We start from the raw sequence: 19,409 nt of genomic DNA, 5'->3' as shown, positions 1-19,409 counted from the left end.
CGAACATTTCAACACTGTGGTCCAATAGCTTTACCATGGAATCTATTGAAAATCTGTGTGCAGTGTATGGGGGGGGGGGGGGGGGGGGGGTGAATCAATCCCTCTCTGATCAGATTCAGATCAGAGAGGGATAGATCTGTTTACCATGTTGGGTGGCAATCTAAATGTGTATAAGATGAGTCCGTTATAACAGGATTTTTTTATTTTTCACACTTTAGAAAATGTATCACCAGCAATCCTGACAGCTTTCTTGCTTCATTCCTTTACTTATATTTCTCTCCCTGTGCCAAGCTCTGGATACATCGGAACCTTCACAGACACTCTGTAGACGGTCACATCACAGAATTTTGAATAATAATTGAAACAAATCTGAAATACCATATATCGGTCTAGTAGATATAGCTGTAAACATAGAGGCACCAATGCTACTTAAAAACTAGTTGTCTAGTTGGAAAGTTTCATCCAGTTATTAGTTATTCCCCATCATTGGATCAAATATTACCATGACTCATTGGTACAGATTGTGTACTTAGTAAGGGAATGGCCACTCATACACGAGAATATTTAATCTCACCTGCTTATTATCGATGTGGGGATTAATTTTCTCCTCATGCACAGACTAGGTATGGATACATTAACCTTAATATGTAATTGTTTGACTGATCAAAGTTAATTTCCCTAAACAATCTGACATAGGCCGCAGTGGACAGCTGAGCGGGAATAAGACATGAGCTACCTGAAGTTTATCTCTTTTTCAATATATATTTATAAATTATTTAGTCAGTATTTGCCCATTGCAAAATCTTTCCTCACCCCAACTTACATTCTGAAATTTATCACGGGTAGTTACATCGTCAGTCCTGCCAGGTGATCTCTGGGGATTGTTAGTTTAATGAGAATTTTATACGTAGAGGGAAATTTTGCTTGCTTGGTGGTTGGAAACAGACTTTATTCCCCACAATACAATGAAGTTAACACACAGGAAACTTCCAGGGCCATGGCCCTGACATCACACTGCTGTCACCACAATATCAGCCATACATATGTCCCTGAGGATCTATTCTAGAAAAGGTAACAATTTCTCATGGGACAGGGGATATCGGCTACTGATTGGGATGAAGTTCAATCCTGGGTTAAAGTTCCTCTTAAGCTCTAATTCAGCCTCTTTCCACTGGGCATTATGGCTAGTATTTCTCTCTGAAGTAAGACTGCTAGCCACCTATGGTAGACTTGCAGTCTACTGATTTACCTTTCCACCATATCGCCATGGATTTCCACTCAATTATCACCTCCTGATTATGGCTACAACAGGTCTTTAAAGAGAACCAGAGATGAAGCACTCTCATGTATTTTATTACATTTATCAGTGGGAACATGACAAAAAACACCTACCCTGCTTTTAGTTTCATTGTTATCTGCTTAATTAGTCTATTAGCAACCGTGATAAGAATCCACCGACTATTCAGTCGAGGTTTGACCTGGAATCATTATAGTTGAGTCACTCTTCTGTGTAGTCTTTTCAAGCCCAAGCCTTCCCCTCTCCTGGCTTAGATTTCCTGCTTTGTATACTGAGAGCTGTGATGATATGGGAGTGGCTGCTGCTCCTGAGAGAGAAGCTCTGTGGCTGTAATATGATCCCTGTGTGCTCTGTGTGCACTAGATACTGATAATGTCGGCAGTTTCATTCCTATGATAGACACTTCTTACAGGCAGCTGTACATCATACCAAAATGAAAGCACATAGATGAAAGGCTGCATTTAGCCTAGATAGCAGCCTAGTCTCATATAGCCTAGACAGCACATCCAGAACAACTGATAACCCGGAAGGAGAAGGGATATGAGCCGGCGGCCATATTTGATTTTTCCTGGAGCAATAATGGATAAAAAACACTAAAAAAGGCACACCAGAGCGGCAAAATTATCAGGTAGAGCATTTATTCTTTACAAGCTATCAACTGATATGTTTATTTTGTGTGAAACGTTCATCTCTGGTTCCCTTTAAACATTGCAAGTATTAGTAGTTGTTAAGCCTTGCCCCTAAAATTTTGTGCATCTTGCCTTGGCATCCTAATGTAATAACTACAGTAGATATGAAGATGATCACCAATGAACAAGGATGATCCTTTGACTCTCTTGACTGGGCATCTCCTTTGCAGTTAAACCCCTTCTATATGCATTATGGTTGACGGGTGTAATTTGCATGCTCTCAGGCCTAGTGCACACCGAGTGGTTTCAGTAGCGTTTTTAGAACCGCTTGCGGATGTGGAAACGCTTGGGTAATGTATTTCAATGGGCTGGTGCACACCAGAGCGGCAGGCGTTTTGCAGAAACGCATACTCCCGGGCTGCAGCATTTTTTGGATTTCAGAGGCGTTACTGCCTCCAATGTTAAGTATAGGAAAAACGCAAAACACTTGATAAAACGCCAGATCAGAGCGGTTTTCCAGGCGTTTTTGTTACAGTAGCTGTTCAGTAACGGCTTTACTGTAACAATATCTGTAATCTGCTACACAAAAACGCTACCAAAAACGCTTCACTTTAAGTAAAAAACGCTACACAAAACCGCAAAACGCTTCATAATAATAAGAAATAACACTTCAAAAACCGCTAGCATTTTGCGGATCTGCTAGCGGATTTTGGTGTGCACTAGGCCTTAGAGATATTATAGCAATACATTTTAACAGGTTTTTTTCTCGTTGCATCATAGGTTTGGTTTCAGAATAGGAGATCCAAGGAGAGAAGGATGAAACAGCTAAGTGCTTTAGGAGCAAGAAGACATGCTTTCTTCAGGAGCCCACGACGGATGCGTCCATTAGGAGGAAGGCTGGATGAGTCAGATATTCTTGCATCTGGCCCCTACAGCTACTATGGAGGTAACCTGCAGTTTGGAAGTTTTATGGCTTTAGAAATGAGCTACCCTAAACTGTGATTGAGATAACTATGGGATGGAGAGTGGATAGCTAGTCAAAGCTTCATATTATCATGATTTTTGCAAAATGAAATAAGATTTATTAGAAACGCATGACCTGGATGTGTCACCCCCTATGTAGTCATTTTAATTCTACTAAATCTTTTTAACTGTGTTCTTCAAATCTTTATTGTTATAACGCATTCTTTAAAATATTAGCCCCTTTCTATATTTTAAAGATAAAGGTAACTGCTCTTTTTTATTTAATAAAAAAGTAAAATTAATGGACAACTAATTTACAATTGTATCATATTGATTTTTGACCTAACAAATTAAATTATAATTATTTAAAACTAGACATTTTTGCTTAAGTTTGGCTACACTCTTCATGTTCAGGGCCGTTTCTTGCCCCGTTCAGCCGGTTTTGCTGAACGGGGCGCCGATGAGAGACAGATTGGGGGGGGGGGGGGGGCGCCAGGCAGAAGGATGTGACTGCTAGGAGCCGGTGACGCGCGGATGCGGTGCAGCGAGAGGCAGGAGGAGCCGTGCGCACCAGCGCGATCACCGGCTTCAGTTCGCGTCCCCCCCCCCAGTGTGCCTCCCGTTGCTGCCTGCCTCTCTTGCAGACCTCAGCGCTGGCGGCGACCCGACCGGAGAGCGTCAGAGCAGAGCGCACACTACCGCAGACAATGCACATGCGGAAGTGATGTCATTGACCATGACCACTTCCTGGATGCCATGAAGTGATGCTGGCGGTAGTGTGCGCTCTGCTCTGCCGTTCTCTGGTCGGGTCGCCGCCAGCTCTGAGTTCTGTGCCGTGCTCCGGTTGGGTCGGCGCCAGCTCTAAGGTCTGTGTAAGCCCTGCATAGCACCCTGCAGAGCACCCAGCCCAGCAAAGCACCCTGCAGAGCACCCAGCCCAGCAAAGCACCCTGCACAGCCCCCAGCACCCAGCCCAGCAAAGCACCCTGCACAGCCCCCAGCATCCAGCCCAGCATAGCACCCTGCACAGCCCCCAGCATCCAGCCCAGCAAAGCACCCTGCACAGCCCCCAGCATGCAGCCCAGCATAGCACCCTGCACAGCCCCCAGCATCCAGCCCAGCATAGCACCCTGCAAAGCCCCCAGCCCAGCAAAGCACCCTGCACAGCCCCCAGCACCCAGCCCAGCAAAGCACCCTGCACAGCCCCTAGCATGCAGCCCAACATAGCACCCTGCCGAGCACCCAGCCCAGCATAGCACCCTGCACAGCCCCCAGCATGCAGCCCAGCAAAGCACCCTACACAGCCCCCAGCATGCAGCCCAACATAGCACCCTGCAGAGCACCCAGCCCAGCATAGCACCCTGCACAGCCCCCAGCATGCAGCCCAGCAAAGCACCCTGCACAGCCCCCAGCATGCAGCCCAGCAAAGCACCCTGCACAGCCTCCAGCATGCAGCCCAACATAGCACCCTGCAGAGCACCCAGCATAGCACCCTGCACAGCCCCCAGCATGCAGCCCAGCAAAGCACCCTGCAGAGCCCCCAGCATCCAGCCCAGCAAAGCACCCTGCACAGCCTCCAGCATGCAGCCCAACATAGCACCCAGCATAGCACCCTGCACAGCCCCCAGCATGCAGCCCAGCAAAGCACCCTGCACAGCCCCCAGCATGCAGCCCAGCAAAGCACCCTGCACAGCCCCCAGCATGCAGCCCAACATAGCACCCTGCAGAGCACCCAGCCCAGCAAAGCACCCTGCACAGCCCCAGCACCCAGCCCAGCATAGCACCCTGCACAGCCCCCAGCATGCAGCCCAGCATAGCACCCTGCACAGCCCCCAGCATGCAGCCCAACATAGCACCCTGCAGAGCACCCAGTCCAGCAAAGCACCCTGCACAGCCCCAGCACCCAGCCCAGCATAGCACCCTGCACAGCCCCCAGCATGCAGCCCAGCATAGCACCCTGCACAGCCCCCAGCATGCAGCCCAGCATAGCACCCTGCACAGCCCCCAGCATGCAGCCCAGCATAGCACCCTGCACAGCCCCCAGCATGCAGCCCAGCACAGCACCCCAGGCGCGGAGCTAGGGGGGGTCGGGGTAGGACAAGTACCCCGGGGCGCCTGGTCCCCGAGGGCGCCCTCAGCCTGGCTGAGCTGCGGGGTTTTTTCTTTTTTTGCGGCGGAGGGGAAGGGGGCCAGCGCAGAGAAGAGGGAGAGCTGTGCGGACGGTGGGGAAGGGGCGCCATCTCCCCCCTCCTTCCCTCACCTTAGGTTCTCTCCCTCCCTCGCTGTCCCCTCCAATGTCCTCCGGGTGGCTGGCCTGGCAGCGGCGGGCGGAACTCACCTCCGTCTCGCTCCAGCGCCGGCCGGAAGTTCGGGTGCGCAGCCGCTGCTCTGGTCTGGACCAGACCAGAGTAGTGGCAGATCCATCCGGCGCTGCGACGAGACGGAGGTAAGTTCCGCCCGCCGCTGCCAGCCTGAGCCACCCGGACATTGGAGGGGAGAGCGAGGAAGGGAGAGCAGCTCTTCTCTGCGCTGCTCCCCTCCTGCTGGGGAGGGGGACACCTGACCTGGCTACCTACTCTGGGCACATATACCCCTGCCTACATATACTGGGCATATACCCCTGGCTACCTACTCTGGGCACATATACCCCTGGCTACCTACTCTGGGCACATATACCCCTGCCTACATATACTGGGCATATACCCCTGGCTACCTACTCTGGGCACATATACCCCTGGCTACCTACTCTGGGCACATATACCCCTGGCTACCTACTCTGGGCACATATACCCCTGGCTACCTACTCTGGGCACATATACCCCTGCCTACATATACTGGGCATATACCCCTGGCTACCTACTCTGGGCACATATAGCCCTGGCTACCTACTCTGGGCACATATACCCCTGCCTACATATACTGGGCATATACCCCTGGCTACCTACTCTGGGCACATATACCCCTGGCTACCTACTCTGGGCACATATACCCCTGGCTACCTACTCTGGGCACATATACCCCTGCCTATATATACTGGGCATATACCCCTGGCTACCTACTCTGGGCACATATACCCCTGGCTACCTACTCTGGGCACATATACCCCTGCCTACCTACTCTGGGCACATATACCCCTGCCTACATATACTGGGCATATACCCCTGGCTACCTACCCTGGGCACATATACCCCTGGCTACCTACTCTGGGCACATATACCCCTGCCTACATATACTGGGCACATATACTCCTAACTACATATACTGGGCATATACCCCTGGCTACCTACTCTGGGCACATATACCCCTGCCTACATATACTGGGCACATATACCCCTAACTACATATACTGGGTACATATACCCCTGGCTACATATACTGGGCATTTATACCCCTGGCTACATATACTGGGCACATATACCTCTGGCTACATATACTGGGGACACATACCCCTGCCTACATATACTGGGCACATATACCCCTGGCTACCTGTTCTGTGGACATCTCTACCCCTGGCTACCTGTTCTGGGGACATCTATACTGCTGGCCACCTATTCTGGGGACACCTATAGACCTGGGGCTACCTATTTTTGGGCAAGCACTGCTGTCAGATTGAGTGTATTTTGGGGAACTGCTGCCAGGTGAGAGGTGTCTACCATATTAAGGGGACATTCTGCCTATTTATGTGAAATGCTGTCTATTTATGTGCCTCATGACTGCTGAATTTGTCTTGTTGGGGGCCTCATGGTTACTGAATTTGTCTTGTTGGGGGCCTCATGATTTGTTGGGGGCCTCAAGATCGCTGAATTTGTCTTGTTAGGGGCCTCATGATTGCTGAATTTGTCTTGTTAGGGGCCTCATGATTGCTGAATTTGTCTTGTTGGGGGCCTCAGGATTGCTAAATTTGTCTTGTTGGGGGCCTCATGTTTGCTCATGATTGCGGAATTTGTCTTGATGGGGGTTCGGGGGTGGCTCATGATTGCTGAATTTGTCTTGGAACATGCTGGAAGGTACATACTGAGGGAGGGTGGGTGAGCGTGAGCCTGCTAACCTCCATGTACATTTGAAGGGGCGTGACCAAATGTGGAGTACCCATAACCACGCCCACATTTGGTCACGACCCTTCACCTTAGGGGGCGCATTAATAGTCTTTGTCCCCGGGCGCTGAAAACCCTAGCTACGCCTCTGCAGCACCCTGCACATCCCCCAGCATGCAGCCCAGCATAGCACCCTGCAGAGCCCCAGCATGCAGCCCAGCATAGCACCCTGCAGAGGCCCAGCACCCAGCCCAGCATAGATCCCTGCAGAGCCCCAGCACCCAGCCCAGCATAGCACCCTGCACAGCCCCCAGCATGCAGCCCAGCATAGCACCCTGCACAGCCCCCAGCATAGCACCCTGCTCAGCCCCCAGCATGCAGCCCAGCAAATTAAAAAAAATGGAAAATGGTGAGTTGGTTTCAAGAAGCCTTTTGACATGATTTCACTTAGCAGCTCTGATTTGGGGGAAGTAAGAGGGGGGGGGGGGAGGGGAAGGGTTGGGGGGGAGGGGAAGGGTTGGGGGGGGGGGCATATTTTTTGACTCTCGAACTTGGTGAAATTTAACCTAGAAACTGCCCTGTTCATGTTATAGTAATGTGTCATTGTTGGGTTTTGGTACATTGTGTTGGAGAACGTCTGGGAGACAAAGTTCTCCACACTTATCTTTGGAAACACTCTGATTTGCCTTGCCCTGTGACTGTACATGATAAGGATCAAGTGCCACGTAAGATCCTGGCGCTATATAAATCAAACTAATAATAATAAGGGCAGGAAAAATGTTTTGCATGAAAAGTGTATTGTCTCATGCCTTTTGCCATGTGTCTTGTTTGACAACTCTGACTTCAGCTTTACTATGTGTGTGAGAAAAAAGTGCCACTGTAAGGCCCTGAATTAAAGGATAACTGAAGTGAGAAGAATATGGAGGCTTTCATATTTATTTCCTTTTAAACAATACCAGCTGCCTGGCAGCCCTAATATTCTTAGCTGCAGTCATGTCTGAATCACACACCTGAAACAAGCATACAGCGAATCCTATCAGTTCTGACAATAATGTCAGAAACACCCAGTGGCGTAGCTATGGAGCTATGGCCCCTGGTGCGAGGTTTACATTGCCCCTCCCCCAGCACTCTATACGTAACACCTGATACGGCGCAACAAAACCTGCCAAGGTCATCCACAGTATTAGAGGTGCAAGAAGGGGATGGGGAACAGTTTGTTAATGATTGTTACTATTCAAAGCATCTATAAAAGTGATTATTACCAGCACAGGACCAATAAACAGCTAATACTCTGGTTGAGGAAGGGCCCAAGGGCCCGATGCGGTCGCTACCTCTGCAACCCCTATTGCTACACCACTGGAAACACCTGATTTGCTGCATGCTTGTTCAGGGTCTATGGCTAGAAGTATTAAAGGCAGAGGATCCTCAGGAAAGCCAGGCAACAGGTATTGCTTAAAAGAAAATAAATAAATATGGTAGCCTACATATTCTTCTCAGTTCAGATATCCTTTAAGTGCAATGTTTAGACACACGGTGATAATGTGTTGTACGGCAATTAATTTCTTCTAGAATAGAAGACTGGAGAGCTGAGTCACCAAACTTATGAATTATCTCACCATACCTGATTTTCACTTTATATGAAATATTCAGCATTCAGCAAGCAAAGCTGTACTAAATAAAGCGAGAAAAGTAAAGTTGAGGTTAAGTTAATTAGGAACACTTTATTTTGAGTTATTTGTTTGCTTGAAGGTATTTCAAAACTTACTTGATAGAAGTAATGAGAAGTAAGTAAGTCAGGGTAATGTATTCGATAAGTTTTGTGACTCAACCCCTAGATGGCTTTTGTGTTGTACAGGGAAGTTGTTTTGTTTCTACAACTGTGGAGGCTGACAGCCTGTGGTGCTTATATTTATTATCTTGGTTCTGTTATGCCAAATACTGTAGATATATACTTAGACATGAATGGAATTGTTGTAATGGAAACATTTAGTGTACGGCTTCATTAGACATTGGTGGTTTGTTTGATCAGTTCAGGATCATGTAGTGTTTTAAAGGACACCCGAGGCGAAACTAAACTAATGAAATAAACAATTGTATCTATCTTCCTTCTCCTTCTCCTAAAAATGACTTTTTAAGATATTCTACAGTTTTATTTTATGTTTAAAATTACTTTTTAAGTTTTAACTGTTTTAATGTTTTTGCTCAATGACACAGTTATTGAAGTATGCCAGAGCTAAAATCTATCACTTTCTTACTACAACTCCCTTTTCCTTTTTGGCTTCTTAGCTGACAAAATTACTTTTCCTGGTTGCATACCTTAACTCTAAACACTAACAAAATAAACCTTTCATTACCTTTGACAATAATAACCCTCCCAATAGATACAGTGGGTTGCAAAAGTATTCAGCCCCCTTGAAGTTTTCCACATATTGTCACATTACTGCAACAAACATGAATCAATTTTATTAGAATTCCACATGAAATACCAACACAAAGTGGTGTACACGTGAGAAGTGGAACGAAAATCATACCTGATTCCAAACATTTTTTACAAATAAATAACTGCAAAGTGGAGTGTGCATAATTATTCGGCCCCCTTTGATATGGGTGCAGTCAGTTGCCTATAGACATTGCCTGATGAGTGCTAATGACTAAATAGAGTGCACCTGTGTGTAATCTAATGTCAGTACAAATACAGCTGCTCTGTGAGGGCCTCAGGGGTTGGCTAAGAGAATATTGGGAGCAACAACACCGTGAAGTCCAAAGAACACACAAGACAGGTCAGGGATCAAGTTATTGAGAAATTTAAAGCAGGCTTAGGCTACAAAAAGATTTCCAAAGCCTTGAACATCCCACGGAGTACTGTTCAAGTGATCATTCAGAAATGGAAGGAGTATGGCACAACTGTAAACCTACCAAGACAAGGCCATCCACCTAAACTCACAGGCCGAACAAGGAGAGCGCTGATCAGAAATGCAGTCAAGAGGTCCATGGTGACTCTGGACGAGCTGCAGAGATCTACAGCTCAGGTGAGACACTCTGTCCATAGGACAACTATTAGTCATGCACTGTACAAAGTGGCAAGAAGAAAGCCATTGTTAACAGAAAGCATAAGAAGTCCCGTTTGCAGTTTGCCACAAGCCATGTGGGGGACACAGCAACCATGTGGAAGAAGGTGCTCTGGTCAGATGAGACCAAAATGGAACTTTTTGGCCAAAATGCAAAACGCTATGTGTGGCAGAAAACTAACACTGCACATCACTCTGAACACACCAACCCCACTGTCAAATATTGTGGTGGAAGCATCATGCTCGGGGGGTGCATCTCTTCAGCAGGGACAGGGAAGCTGGTCAGAGTTGATGGGAAGATGGATGGAGCCAAATACAGGGCAAACTTGGAAGAAAACGTCCTGGAGACTGCAAAAGGCTTGAGACTGGGGTGGAGGTTCACCTTCTAGCAGGACAATGACCCTAAACATAAAGCCAGGGCAACAATGGAATGGTTTAAAACAAAACATATCTATGTGTTAGAATGGCCCAGTCAAAGTCCAGATCTAAATCCAATCGAGAATCTGTGGCTAGATCTGAAAACTGCTGTTCACAAACACTGTCCATCTAATCTGACTGAGCTGGAGCTGTTTTGCAAAGAAGAATGGGCAAGGATTTCAGTCTCTAGATGTGCAAAGCTGGTAGAGACATACCCTAAAATACTGGCAGCTGTAATTGCAGCAAAAGGTGGTTCTACAAAATATTGACTCAGGGGGCTGAATAATTACGCACACCCCACTTCGCAGTTATTTATTTGTAAAAAAAAAATTGAATCATGTATGATTTTTGATCCACTTCTCCCGTGTACAGCACTTTGTGTAGGTCTTTCACGTGGAATTCCACTAAAATTGATTCATGTTTGTGGCAGTAATGTGACAAAATCTGGAAAACTTCAAGGAGGCCGAATACTTTTGCAACCCACTGTACGTACCCCTAACCAATACTCACCTTTTGGCATGATTGTCTGACCCTTCTGCTTCATCTCCACCATCCTATCAACACCCTCCTGCCATTAATTTCTCAGGCCACCAACCTCACATTCATAAAACTCTCAGCATCCGCCCTGGGCACCCATCCCACCAGTGTTTTGCCAAAGTATGTGATTTAACTGTGCACAGCACCCAAACTCCCAGTGCTGCAGACACCTGTTTTGAGGATGGGTTATGCCTTTGCAACAAGAAAACATGTGATCTGCCTGACATCCTTTCCGAAAGTATTAAAGGCAGAGAATTAGCACAACAGTCATGAAAAAAGGCTAGGAATGACTTGTTTCATATTCCTACTACTTCAGGTGTCCTTGAAATTAAGTTTTTAGATGCAGAAATAAAGATTGGTGTTATCATTCCTAGCATATTTATTAATCTACCGTAAACATTTTTTTGTCTGGGAGGGAAAATCCTTCGGAAACTAAGCTTTTCAGCAGAAGCAACTACCTGCATGATTTTCCATCTGAATAGTCCAGAAGTGCTCGTGTGTGAAGCATCTACATAGTCTGAAGCTGGCTAGCCTTCTAACCTTTTCTTTGCTGAAGGGGTCAATAATGTAATACATTTTTCTGTGTGATGCATGACATTTCTCAAGTTGACCTCTATCATTGCCTATTTAAGGGATAGTAGAGGATTTTGGTTTTCTTTATCCCTAAACTACCTTTGCCCTACCCAGAAACCTCATTTTCAAAGATTAAATGATTGCAAAGCCTCCACGAGAAGGATTTTCGCAAGGTTTCTTCCTGAGGTCTATTTAATCCCCTTTTTTCCTTTCAATCCTGTAACCACCACCATAACCACCTCCTTCTCGTATTGCAATCATCAACACTTTAAAGGTCTCCTTCCATGTTCCTCCTAAGTTTTTGTGGTGTGGCAAGTAAAAAGTAAGAAATGCACGTTATTGTGGCTAAGACATGCCCACTCCTGGTTCTCCCCGTGGCTTGCTCTTCATCTTCCTGTTCTCCCCTCTTTCAGCACCCCCTCCTTTACTCCCCTCTCCCTCTCTCTGTCTCTCTCTGTAGTGTTGTAGGGGACAATAGCACAGCTGCTTTCTTTGTACCTTATTCAGACAACAGTTGTTCCAATTACCTTCACATTCTTGGAACATATGGAGGGTGATTGGAGAGAGCAGGGTACCCTGCCTTTCTCTGTTTGTTTTCTCCTTCTTCTGATTCACAATTTACCCACTGCAATTATAATTTATGTCATGTGCCCCTGAAACCCAGACATTAATAATATTCCCAGAGCAGTAAAATGCAGCGGTGGATGATATCAATCCCGTCTTTTGCATCTTTCACTGCTAGCTCCGTGTGCATATTCACGTCTCCTGTCTCACGTCGCATCTGCACGGTGTTATTGTCACATGCATTATGAGCAGGCAGGAAGATTCAACAAAAGGCCTTCTCTTACACTCCAGCCTGCTCCTTTTTCCTTCATTCAAGGCAATATAGATAAGAGTCAGACTGGTAAATTCATCAGAGCACTAAAAAAATAAATGACAATCGTTGACCAACCGCCCCGAAACTATTATAGCAGTGGAACAGACAGATGCAAAGAAAATCTGAGCAAAAGTAGAGCAGTTGCTCACAGCAACCAATCAAAATGCTTGTTTCATAGTCATTGCTATGTGCAACTGCTCCACCTTTCCTTACAGCTGTCTGGGTGGATCCTCCTCGGGCTTTCTGAATCCTGTGTAGTTATTGTGTGACCTTCTTCAAATTTTCTTTTGGTCCTTTTCAATATTTTTTTATTCCAAAATCTGGGAATCTTTTACTTTCACATAGTTTTCATATGTATCAATGAAAAATAAAATAATGATCTACTCTAGTAATAAGATCCAATGTGACTTTCTTCATCTGAATTGGCAGTCCTTTTAATGCATGCATAATTGAATTATCACTGTATGGGGATAAAAAGTAACAACCCATGATCATTGACTGAGATTTTATCTCAACCAGTAGTGCAACATACCTACCTTATATACAAGCCTTCATTATTCCCCAGAAATGATGGCAGAGCTCACAGTTATCTCTAGAGAAACTCACCTGTAAATTGGGGAGCTTAGGGCCAGCCTAGAGATGGTCTTACACAGTTCAGCAATGACCATATCTGACTTGTAGCCTATCCTCCCCAGCCAAAATACCAGTAGATGAGCATAACTGACTCTCTGAATTTGACTGGATTTCAGGAAAAACTGAATATTATTCAAGACTGCTTCAGCACATAATTTTGTACTGTTCAGGGCAGTACAGAACAACTGAACTGCTTTTTGAGATTTTTTTTTTTTTTGCCATGTCTGAGTCTACCCATGTGATTAAGCGAACTTGATTTAGCGATTCCGAGAAAATCTATAGCTATAAGGGCTCTTTTCCACTAGGAAACACAAACGCAAGTGATTTGGATTTTTCATCAATTTTGTTATGCAATGGCGATTTTGCATTTATCTTTTAACATAAAGCACAATCACAGGTAAAATTGCTCCAAAAAGAGATTGTGATTTGCAGAAAATTGAATTGCGATACTGGAAAAAACTTTTCACGATTCCTATGTTAAAGTAGCAACCCTAGCGATTTAAAAATCGCTAGCATTTTGCGATTTTTAGCAAATCGCTCTCAGTGGAAAAGGGCCCTTAGGGAAGTTTGATCAAGATGACAGAAATTGCCTGAAATCAAAGAGTCTAATAAAAACTGTACGAGAGCAATTAAGGGTAACATCGTTATTTTGCTTTTATTAGCCAGGTTGCAATAATCTCATATGAATTTCCCAACAGCTTGTTTGAAAGTTTAGATGGCTTGTAGGAAACATAATGATTTATATCTATGTCCATTAAGTTATATCTCTCTCTCGTCTTGCCTCCCCGTGTTTGTTTTCCCCCTGTACACTAACTCCGTCGTCTGTCTGTTTAAGCATCTTCCCCCCCCCACCCCCGGAATATATGTCCCTCCTTCAAACTTGTCTACATCCCTGCCCGCCTTCCCAGAATCCCTGATTTCCCCTCTTTTCCATCCATCACCCCCCTTCCCACGTCTTTGTGATCTGTTACAAGTTAGATGTGTCTTGTTTCTCCGAGCTGTATGAATGGGGATGTCTGTTTACCAAGAGCTATGCATTCTGTGCCCTCAATAGATTTGTATGTCAAGAGATTACAGAATCGGCTCTTTCACTCTAAGCAAAGAGCAAAACAAAAGAATCCAAATACGTGGCTTTATTCCTACTCCTGTAGGTGATTTAGTCGTAAATTCAATTAAAAAGATACTAATTCTGGCCTGTGGTTCCTTTCACGCTCCGGCCTGCTTTGCATTTCGTTTTACTCCGTAAAGATAGAGAATTTTGCTGTTTTGTTTTGTCTTATTTTGTATGCGGTGATAAATGATTGGATCTTCATTACCTGAATTTTTTTTTTTTATTATCCTATTTTATAAGTATTTTAGAATACACATCACTGACGTTATTGTGCCATCAATATGCTACAAGATATATTTCCATTCATTCATAGTGCATTTTTTTCATTGTGTAATAAGTAGCCTAAAAAGTAATTATTTTCCCATCTGCTCCCCTCCCTGCATCTTTGTATTCTCCAGCTCCTCCTCATGCAGCCCAACAAGCCCAGCTCACTTAATGCCTTGCCACACTTGCAAATGGATTTCTTTCTGCTATCTGGGTGATTTATTTCTGCTAAGTGTTTGGCTTATTATTTACCATTAATTAGGGTATGAGTGCACTGACCTGAGATGGGCTAGTATTATGGGAGGTGTTTATTTCATTGCATCGGAGAATACTAGCGTGGTAAGGAATTACACCGAACATCAGCAGCAGCACACAAAGATACTTGGCCTATTAAATGATAAATAAAAAAAACAGACATGATACCTAGAGGAGTCAAGGACTTGACTCTTTTTAGTATACACACACACACACACATATATATAGAAAGACAGACACATAGATTGATAGATAGATAGATAGATAGATAGATAGATAGATAGATAGATAGATAGATAGATAGATAGATAGACAGATAGATAGACAGAAGAGAGAGAGAGAGAATTAATAGACAGTAAAAATAACAGGGGCAAAAAATTACAGTAACGAAAAAAAAAAACAAATATAATGACACATATAAACTATTTAAATTCTAATACTGTAAAACTATAACAATACAAGTCTGGATAGATTGATTGGGCCCAATTATATTAAAGCTGGCCATTAACGGTCCAATTTCTAGCAAAAAATCGTTCGAGCGATCAGAAATTCTGATCGGATTGGTTGTAAATAATCTCCATTGGTGGACTCAATCGATTATGAACGAGTGAAAAAAATGTCGCCCGAATGAATTTTCGTCGAATGAAAATCTGGATTTTCTTGGTGGTCGTGATAGATAGGAAGCAAAGATTGGTTAGTTGATGGTGTAGAGAACGATTTTTTGTCCGATCAGAATTTCTGATCGCTCGAACGATTTTTCGCTAGAAATTGGACAGTTAGTGGTCACCTTTACTTTTTCTCTCAAGTTTTCTTCTAGGAGATAATTTTTATCTTCTTTTTAAAATAACTTTTCAGCAGTCTGCAATTGGAAAAGTACCAAAAAGTAGGCGAATAAGTACTGTTAAAATTATTCAGAGTATTTTCTTGCTTGCTGGTGGCTTAAAAGACATTTTATTGATAGGATGTGAAAATATCACCTAGGAGAAAACGTGGGAGGAAAAGTGAATAGAATCAGGCCCATTAACTGTTAGCATTGCAGTGTCCAAGCAAGTGTACAAACTGCAGGTACATTAGTTAAAAATAGCCACACAATTATTTTAAGGAGGGTAACAGTCTCAAGAATAACGCTATTGGCCAAACATAGCAACCTAACTCAGGTATGGGAATGGAGGTAGCAAGTGAAAACATGCATACAGAGATAATATACACATAACATAGCCACTGCTATATTACACAGCTTCAAAAATTACTGCGGAATTGAATTATCACCCCGGAAAGGTCCTCTCGCAAAAACTGTGCGTCGTGAGATACACAAAGCTGAAATTTATGGTAAGGTCTGCCATTCAGAAAACACTTATAGCCAAGGTCAGTGCTAAAAGACACATAACCTGGTGTAGGGGAGCGCAAAGCCTTAGCCACTGAAAGTAAAAAATAGGATATTGTTTTGCATTGTGAGTCACCCAGTTTCCTATTTCAGACTGGTTTATGTTTTTAAAAAAGGCAGAAGGTCAGGGCCAGGTTTCCCATTTGCCACAGCAAGTGCTTATAGGTGGCACCACTGGAGGCTCTTGTCTAGAGCTGCCACTATTAGAAAGTCAGCTGTACCCAGGGACTCTATTTACATTATTGCCATGTCCAACCACATGCCACTGTCACCACCACATGCACTGTTTCCTGTACAGCATGTGCCATCTGTGCCATGTATAGATGCCACTTTATCTCAATGTATGCCACCCATCCCACTCCTTGTCTCTTTCCTTTCAAAACCACACCTATTAAATTTCCCCTTTTGGACCACCTTTGCATGCCTGTGCATTTGTGTGTGGGTGGTGGTGGGGTTGGGGGTGGATTTTATATAATAAGTTGGTTGCACCCAGCCAGGATAGGGATATTACAGATATTCTATCTCCTGTGGGAATACTGTATTCTAACTCCACAGAATGTGTTGCCATTGCATTCTTGAGGGGAATAGAATACTAATTGCATAATCAAACAGTATAATAGGTAATAGCATACTGGGTAGGACTTTAGAATTGTTAGCTATATGTGTAGAGAAAATGGAATGACTTACGGCTGTGGATAGACTTTTCTTTGCTTCACGAATGCTACTGTAGTCAACAGAGACTCGGGCCTCATTCACACCTGTAAGCATGTATACAAATACAGCATAGTTATTATTTTACTACATCACAATGAATTCAGGTAACAATGCATTCTCGTACAAATCCAGTCTTATAGCTGTGTGATGCAGCATAGCTTTGGGTCGTGTCATGTTAAATGGGGGCTAGGTTAGTATTTTGGTATATGATGCACCTGCAAAGTGAATCTGGCCCCACACATGATGGTATAGACCAATAATAAACAGCCTAGGGGTGTGGGCGGGCATCTTGTGTGTCATAAGTTTCATGATCACTCTGTAAGGTGATACTAGACTCCAAATATATGCATCATCGGTCCCCCATAAGGCTATTACCTTGTTCTTCAATTATAATGTCCCATTTACATTAACAAACAGCAGCTGAATGCACACAATGAATATCTACATTATAATATATAGGTACATACAGACACACTGGCATGATTATATATCTATATATATAAATGTATATTAGTGGAAAGTGCAGACACATATTTAGCATTAGGATGAGCACTGAGTTAAAAACTGCAGTATGATGCCACTCTTACCCTCAAGCGAAGTCTCTTCTCACCTAAATTGCTTAATTCCTTTTTCTATTTTTTTTTTTAATAAAACAGTTTTTTTTCCGCTGAGGAAAGTTGTGAGGAAAAAAATGAATTTCTCACCTTTCCTGTCTTGGTCTTAATTAATGCAAAACAAGTTCTGCTTTCGCTGTGCCTTCTACCCTTCTCTTTCTTTTTGTCTTTTCTTCTCCATGTAGTTTTCATATGCTTGTCATCTGCTCTTTAATCCTATGGCTGGCGTTATCTGTAGCACTCCCCCACATTGACAGAATAAATTACATATTCACAAAGAAACATACAAAAGAGCTGCTCCCTGGCACTATCTCGTGTACGACAGCCACCAAGATGAGCTTAGGACTTCTCATGCTAGAAATCGTGCTGTACTAACAAGTGTACGAGGCCTGCAGTAGACTTGCTAGGAGAAAATAAGGTGAAAAGCAGAGAGTAGGTCATGCAGGTTGGGCCTTCATGGTTGTTGTTTGTTCATTGCTTAGATAACACTATTACTCAAACGTAACAGATGAAAATAGGAATTAATATTTACATCTTTCTTTGAAAACATACTCCTTTTCTCACAATGTTCTTTGTTTTAACTGTTTTTATTCCTTTTCACAGATTACCAAGCAGATTACTACGGAAGTGGAAATTATGACTTTTTCCCTCATGGCCCCCCATCCTCGCAGACACAGTCACCAGCAGATTCCAGCTACCTTCAGAATTCAGGGCCTGGGTCTACTCCTCTTGGTTCACTTGAGCCCCCACTAGCTGGTCACCACCCTTCAGAAAACCAAAGATATGCGGACATGATTTCTCACCCTGACACGCCCAGCCCAGAGCCTGGCATGACCGGCTCCTTGCATCCCATTTCTGGAGAAGTCTTCAGCAGTGGTCCAAGTCCACCATTTTCTATGTCTAGCAATAGTGGCTTCAGTGGTCCTTTACCCCATCAGAACCCTGACATTAATGAAGGCACGGTATGGTAATAAATAGCAAAGGAAAGTACTGTCTTTACTGACTACCATCAACATTCCTCTGGATTCATTTCATATTTTGAAGTTGATAGGACACAGACTTGATCCTACAAAGGGTAGAAGACAACATATCCCCCTCAACTCGTTATGCCCTGCTGAGCTCAAAATAGACATATCTCTGACATTTTTGGGTCATGGAAAAACCAAAAGCAAGCAGTACAAACAAAACCAAAAGCCACCTCCCTGACAGTAAAAGACAAACTTCCAACCTGCCTCCTTCTGCCTCGTCCAGACCATTGGACCACCTAACAGGATGAGGAAGATGACTGGGACCAACATGGCACTAAAACCAAAATTCACCTCCATGGCTGTTCAAGAACAGACTGCTTCCTTTTTTTTGCCCTTATTGAAAGCCAGTAGAACCTCTAGTCTATCACTTGGATAGGGACCAATTCTCCTTTTGTATCTTTCACTTGGTATTTGCGTCATTCTGAGCCAGGGCCTTAACATGGCCTATAGGAAGCATTTGACACTTAGACTGTCAACACACAGCTTAAATCCCAAATAATATTCTTTTCTGAAGTCTCCTAAAAATGTAAAACACACTAGGCGCAAAAACTCACTGTGGCCATTTGACCACAGGCCGTCTAAATATATGATTTTGGTAATAAAAAAAGAAAGCACATTTATTTCTTATGCATCAGCCGTGATGATGGGCAGTTATTTGAAGCAATAAGAAGTGTTAGCCGAAATGTACATGCTAATGAGGATTGGATTTAGGTATTGCTCTCACTCCAAGTTTTTGCATTGATTAAATTCTTAGCTGGCATTAGCCCAGACTGCTTAAGAAATGGGTGTCAAATACATGAACCTTATGTTCTTATATTTGGATGATATAAAATTCAAGGGAGAATAAGAAAAAAAATCTGAAGACTAGTTATAGAGGTTTAAAGGGATCTGTTTGATGTACACCACACAGTGGTGTTAGGTTGCCCTCTGGTGGTAACTGTAGGATTAGTCTCTCACTCAGTGATTTTAGCAATGACAAGATGTTTCTTTTATAAGGAATGCATCTCACAGA

General features: G+C 44.0%; 1 protein-coding gene across 1 annotated transcript in view; it reads left to right on the top strand.

Moving 5' to 3' along the window:
* LHX5 (LIM homeobox 5) overlaps positions 1-18,340 on the top strand; it is a 77,622-nt gene extending 59,282 nt beyond the window's left edge. Inside the window, exons 4-5 of the mRNA XM_068271490.1 lie at positions 2,707-2,872; positions 17,973-18,340. Coding sequence (XP_068127591.1) covers positions 2,707-2,872; positions 17,973-18,340 — 534 coding nt within the window. The remainder of the gene's footprint in view (positions 1-2,706; positions 2,873-17,972) is intronic.
* The last annotated feature ends 1,069 nt before the right edge of the window (positions 18,341-19,409 follow it).

This window comes from Hyperolius riggenbachi, chromosome 1 (genome assembly GCF_040937935.1).
Source record: "Hyperolius riggenbachi isolate aHypRig1 chromosome 1, aHypRig1.pri, whole genome shotgun sequence".
NCBI lineage: Eukaryota > Metazoa > Chordata > Amphibia > Anura > Hyperoliidae > Hyperolius > Hyperolius riggenbachi.
The sequence above is the reverse complement of the archived record's forward strand: the minus strand, read 5'-3'. Positions and strand labels throughout refer to the sequence as shown.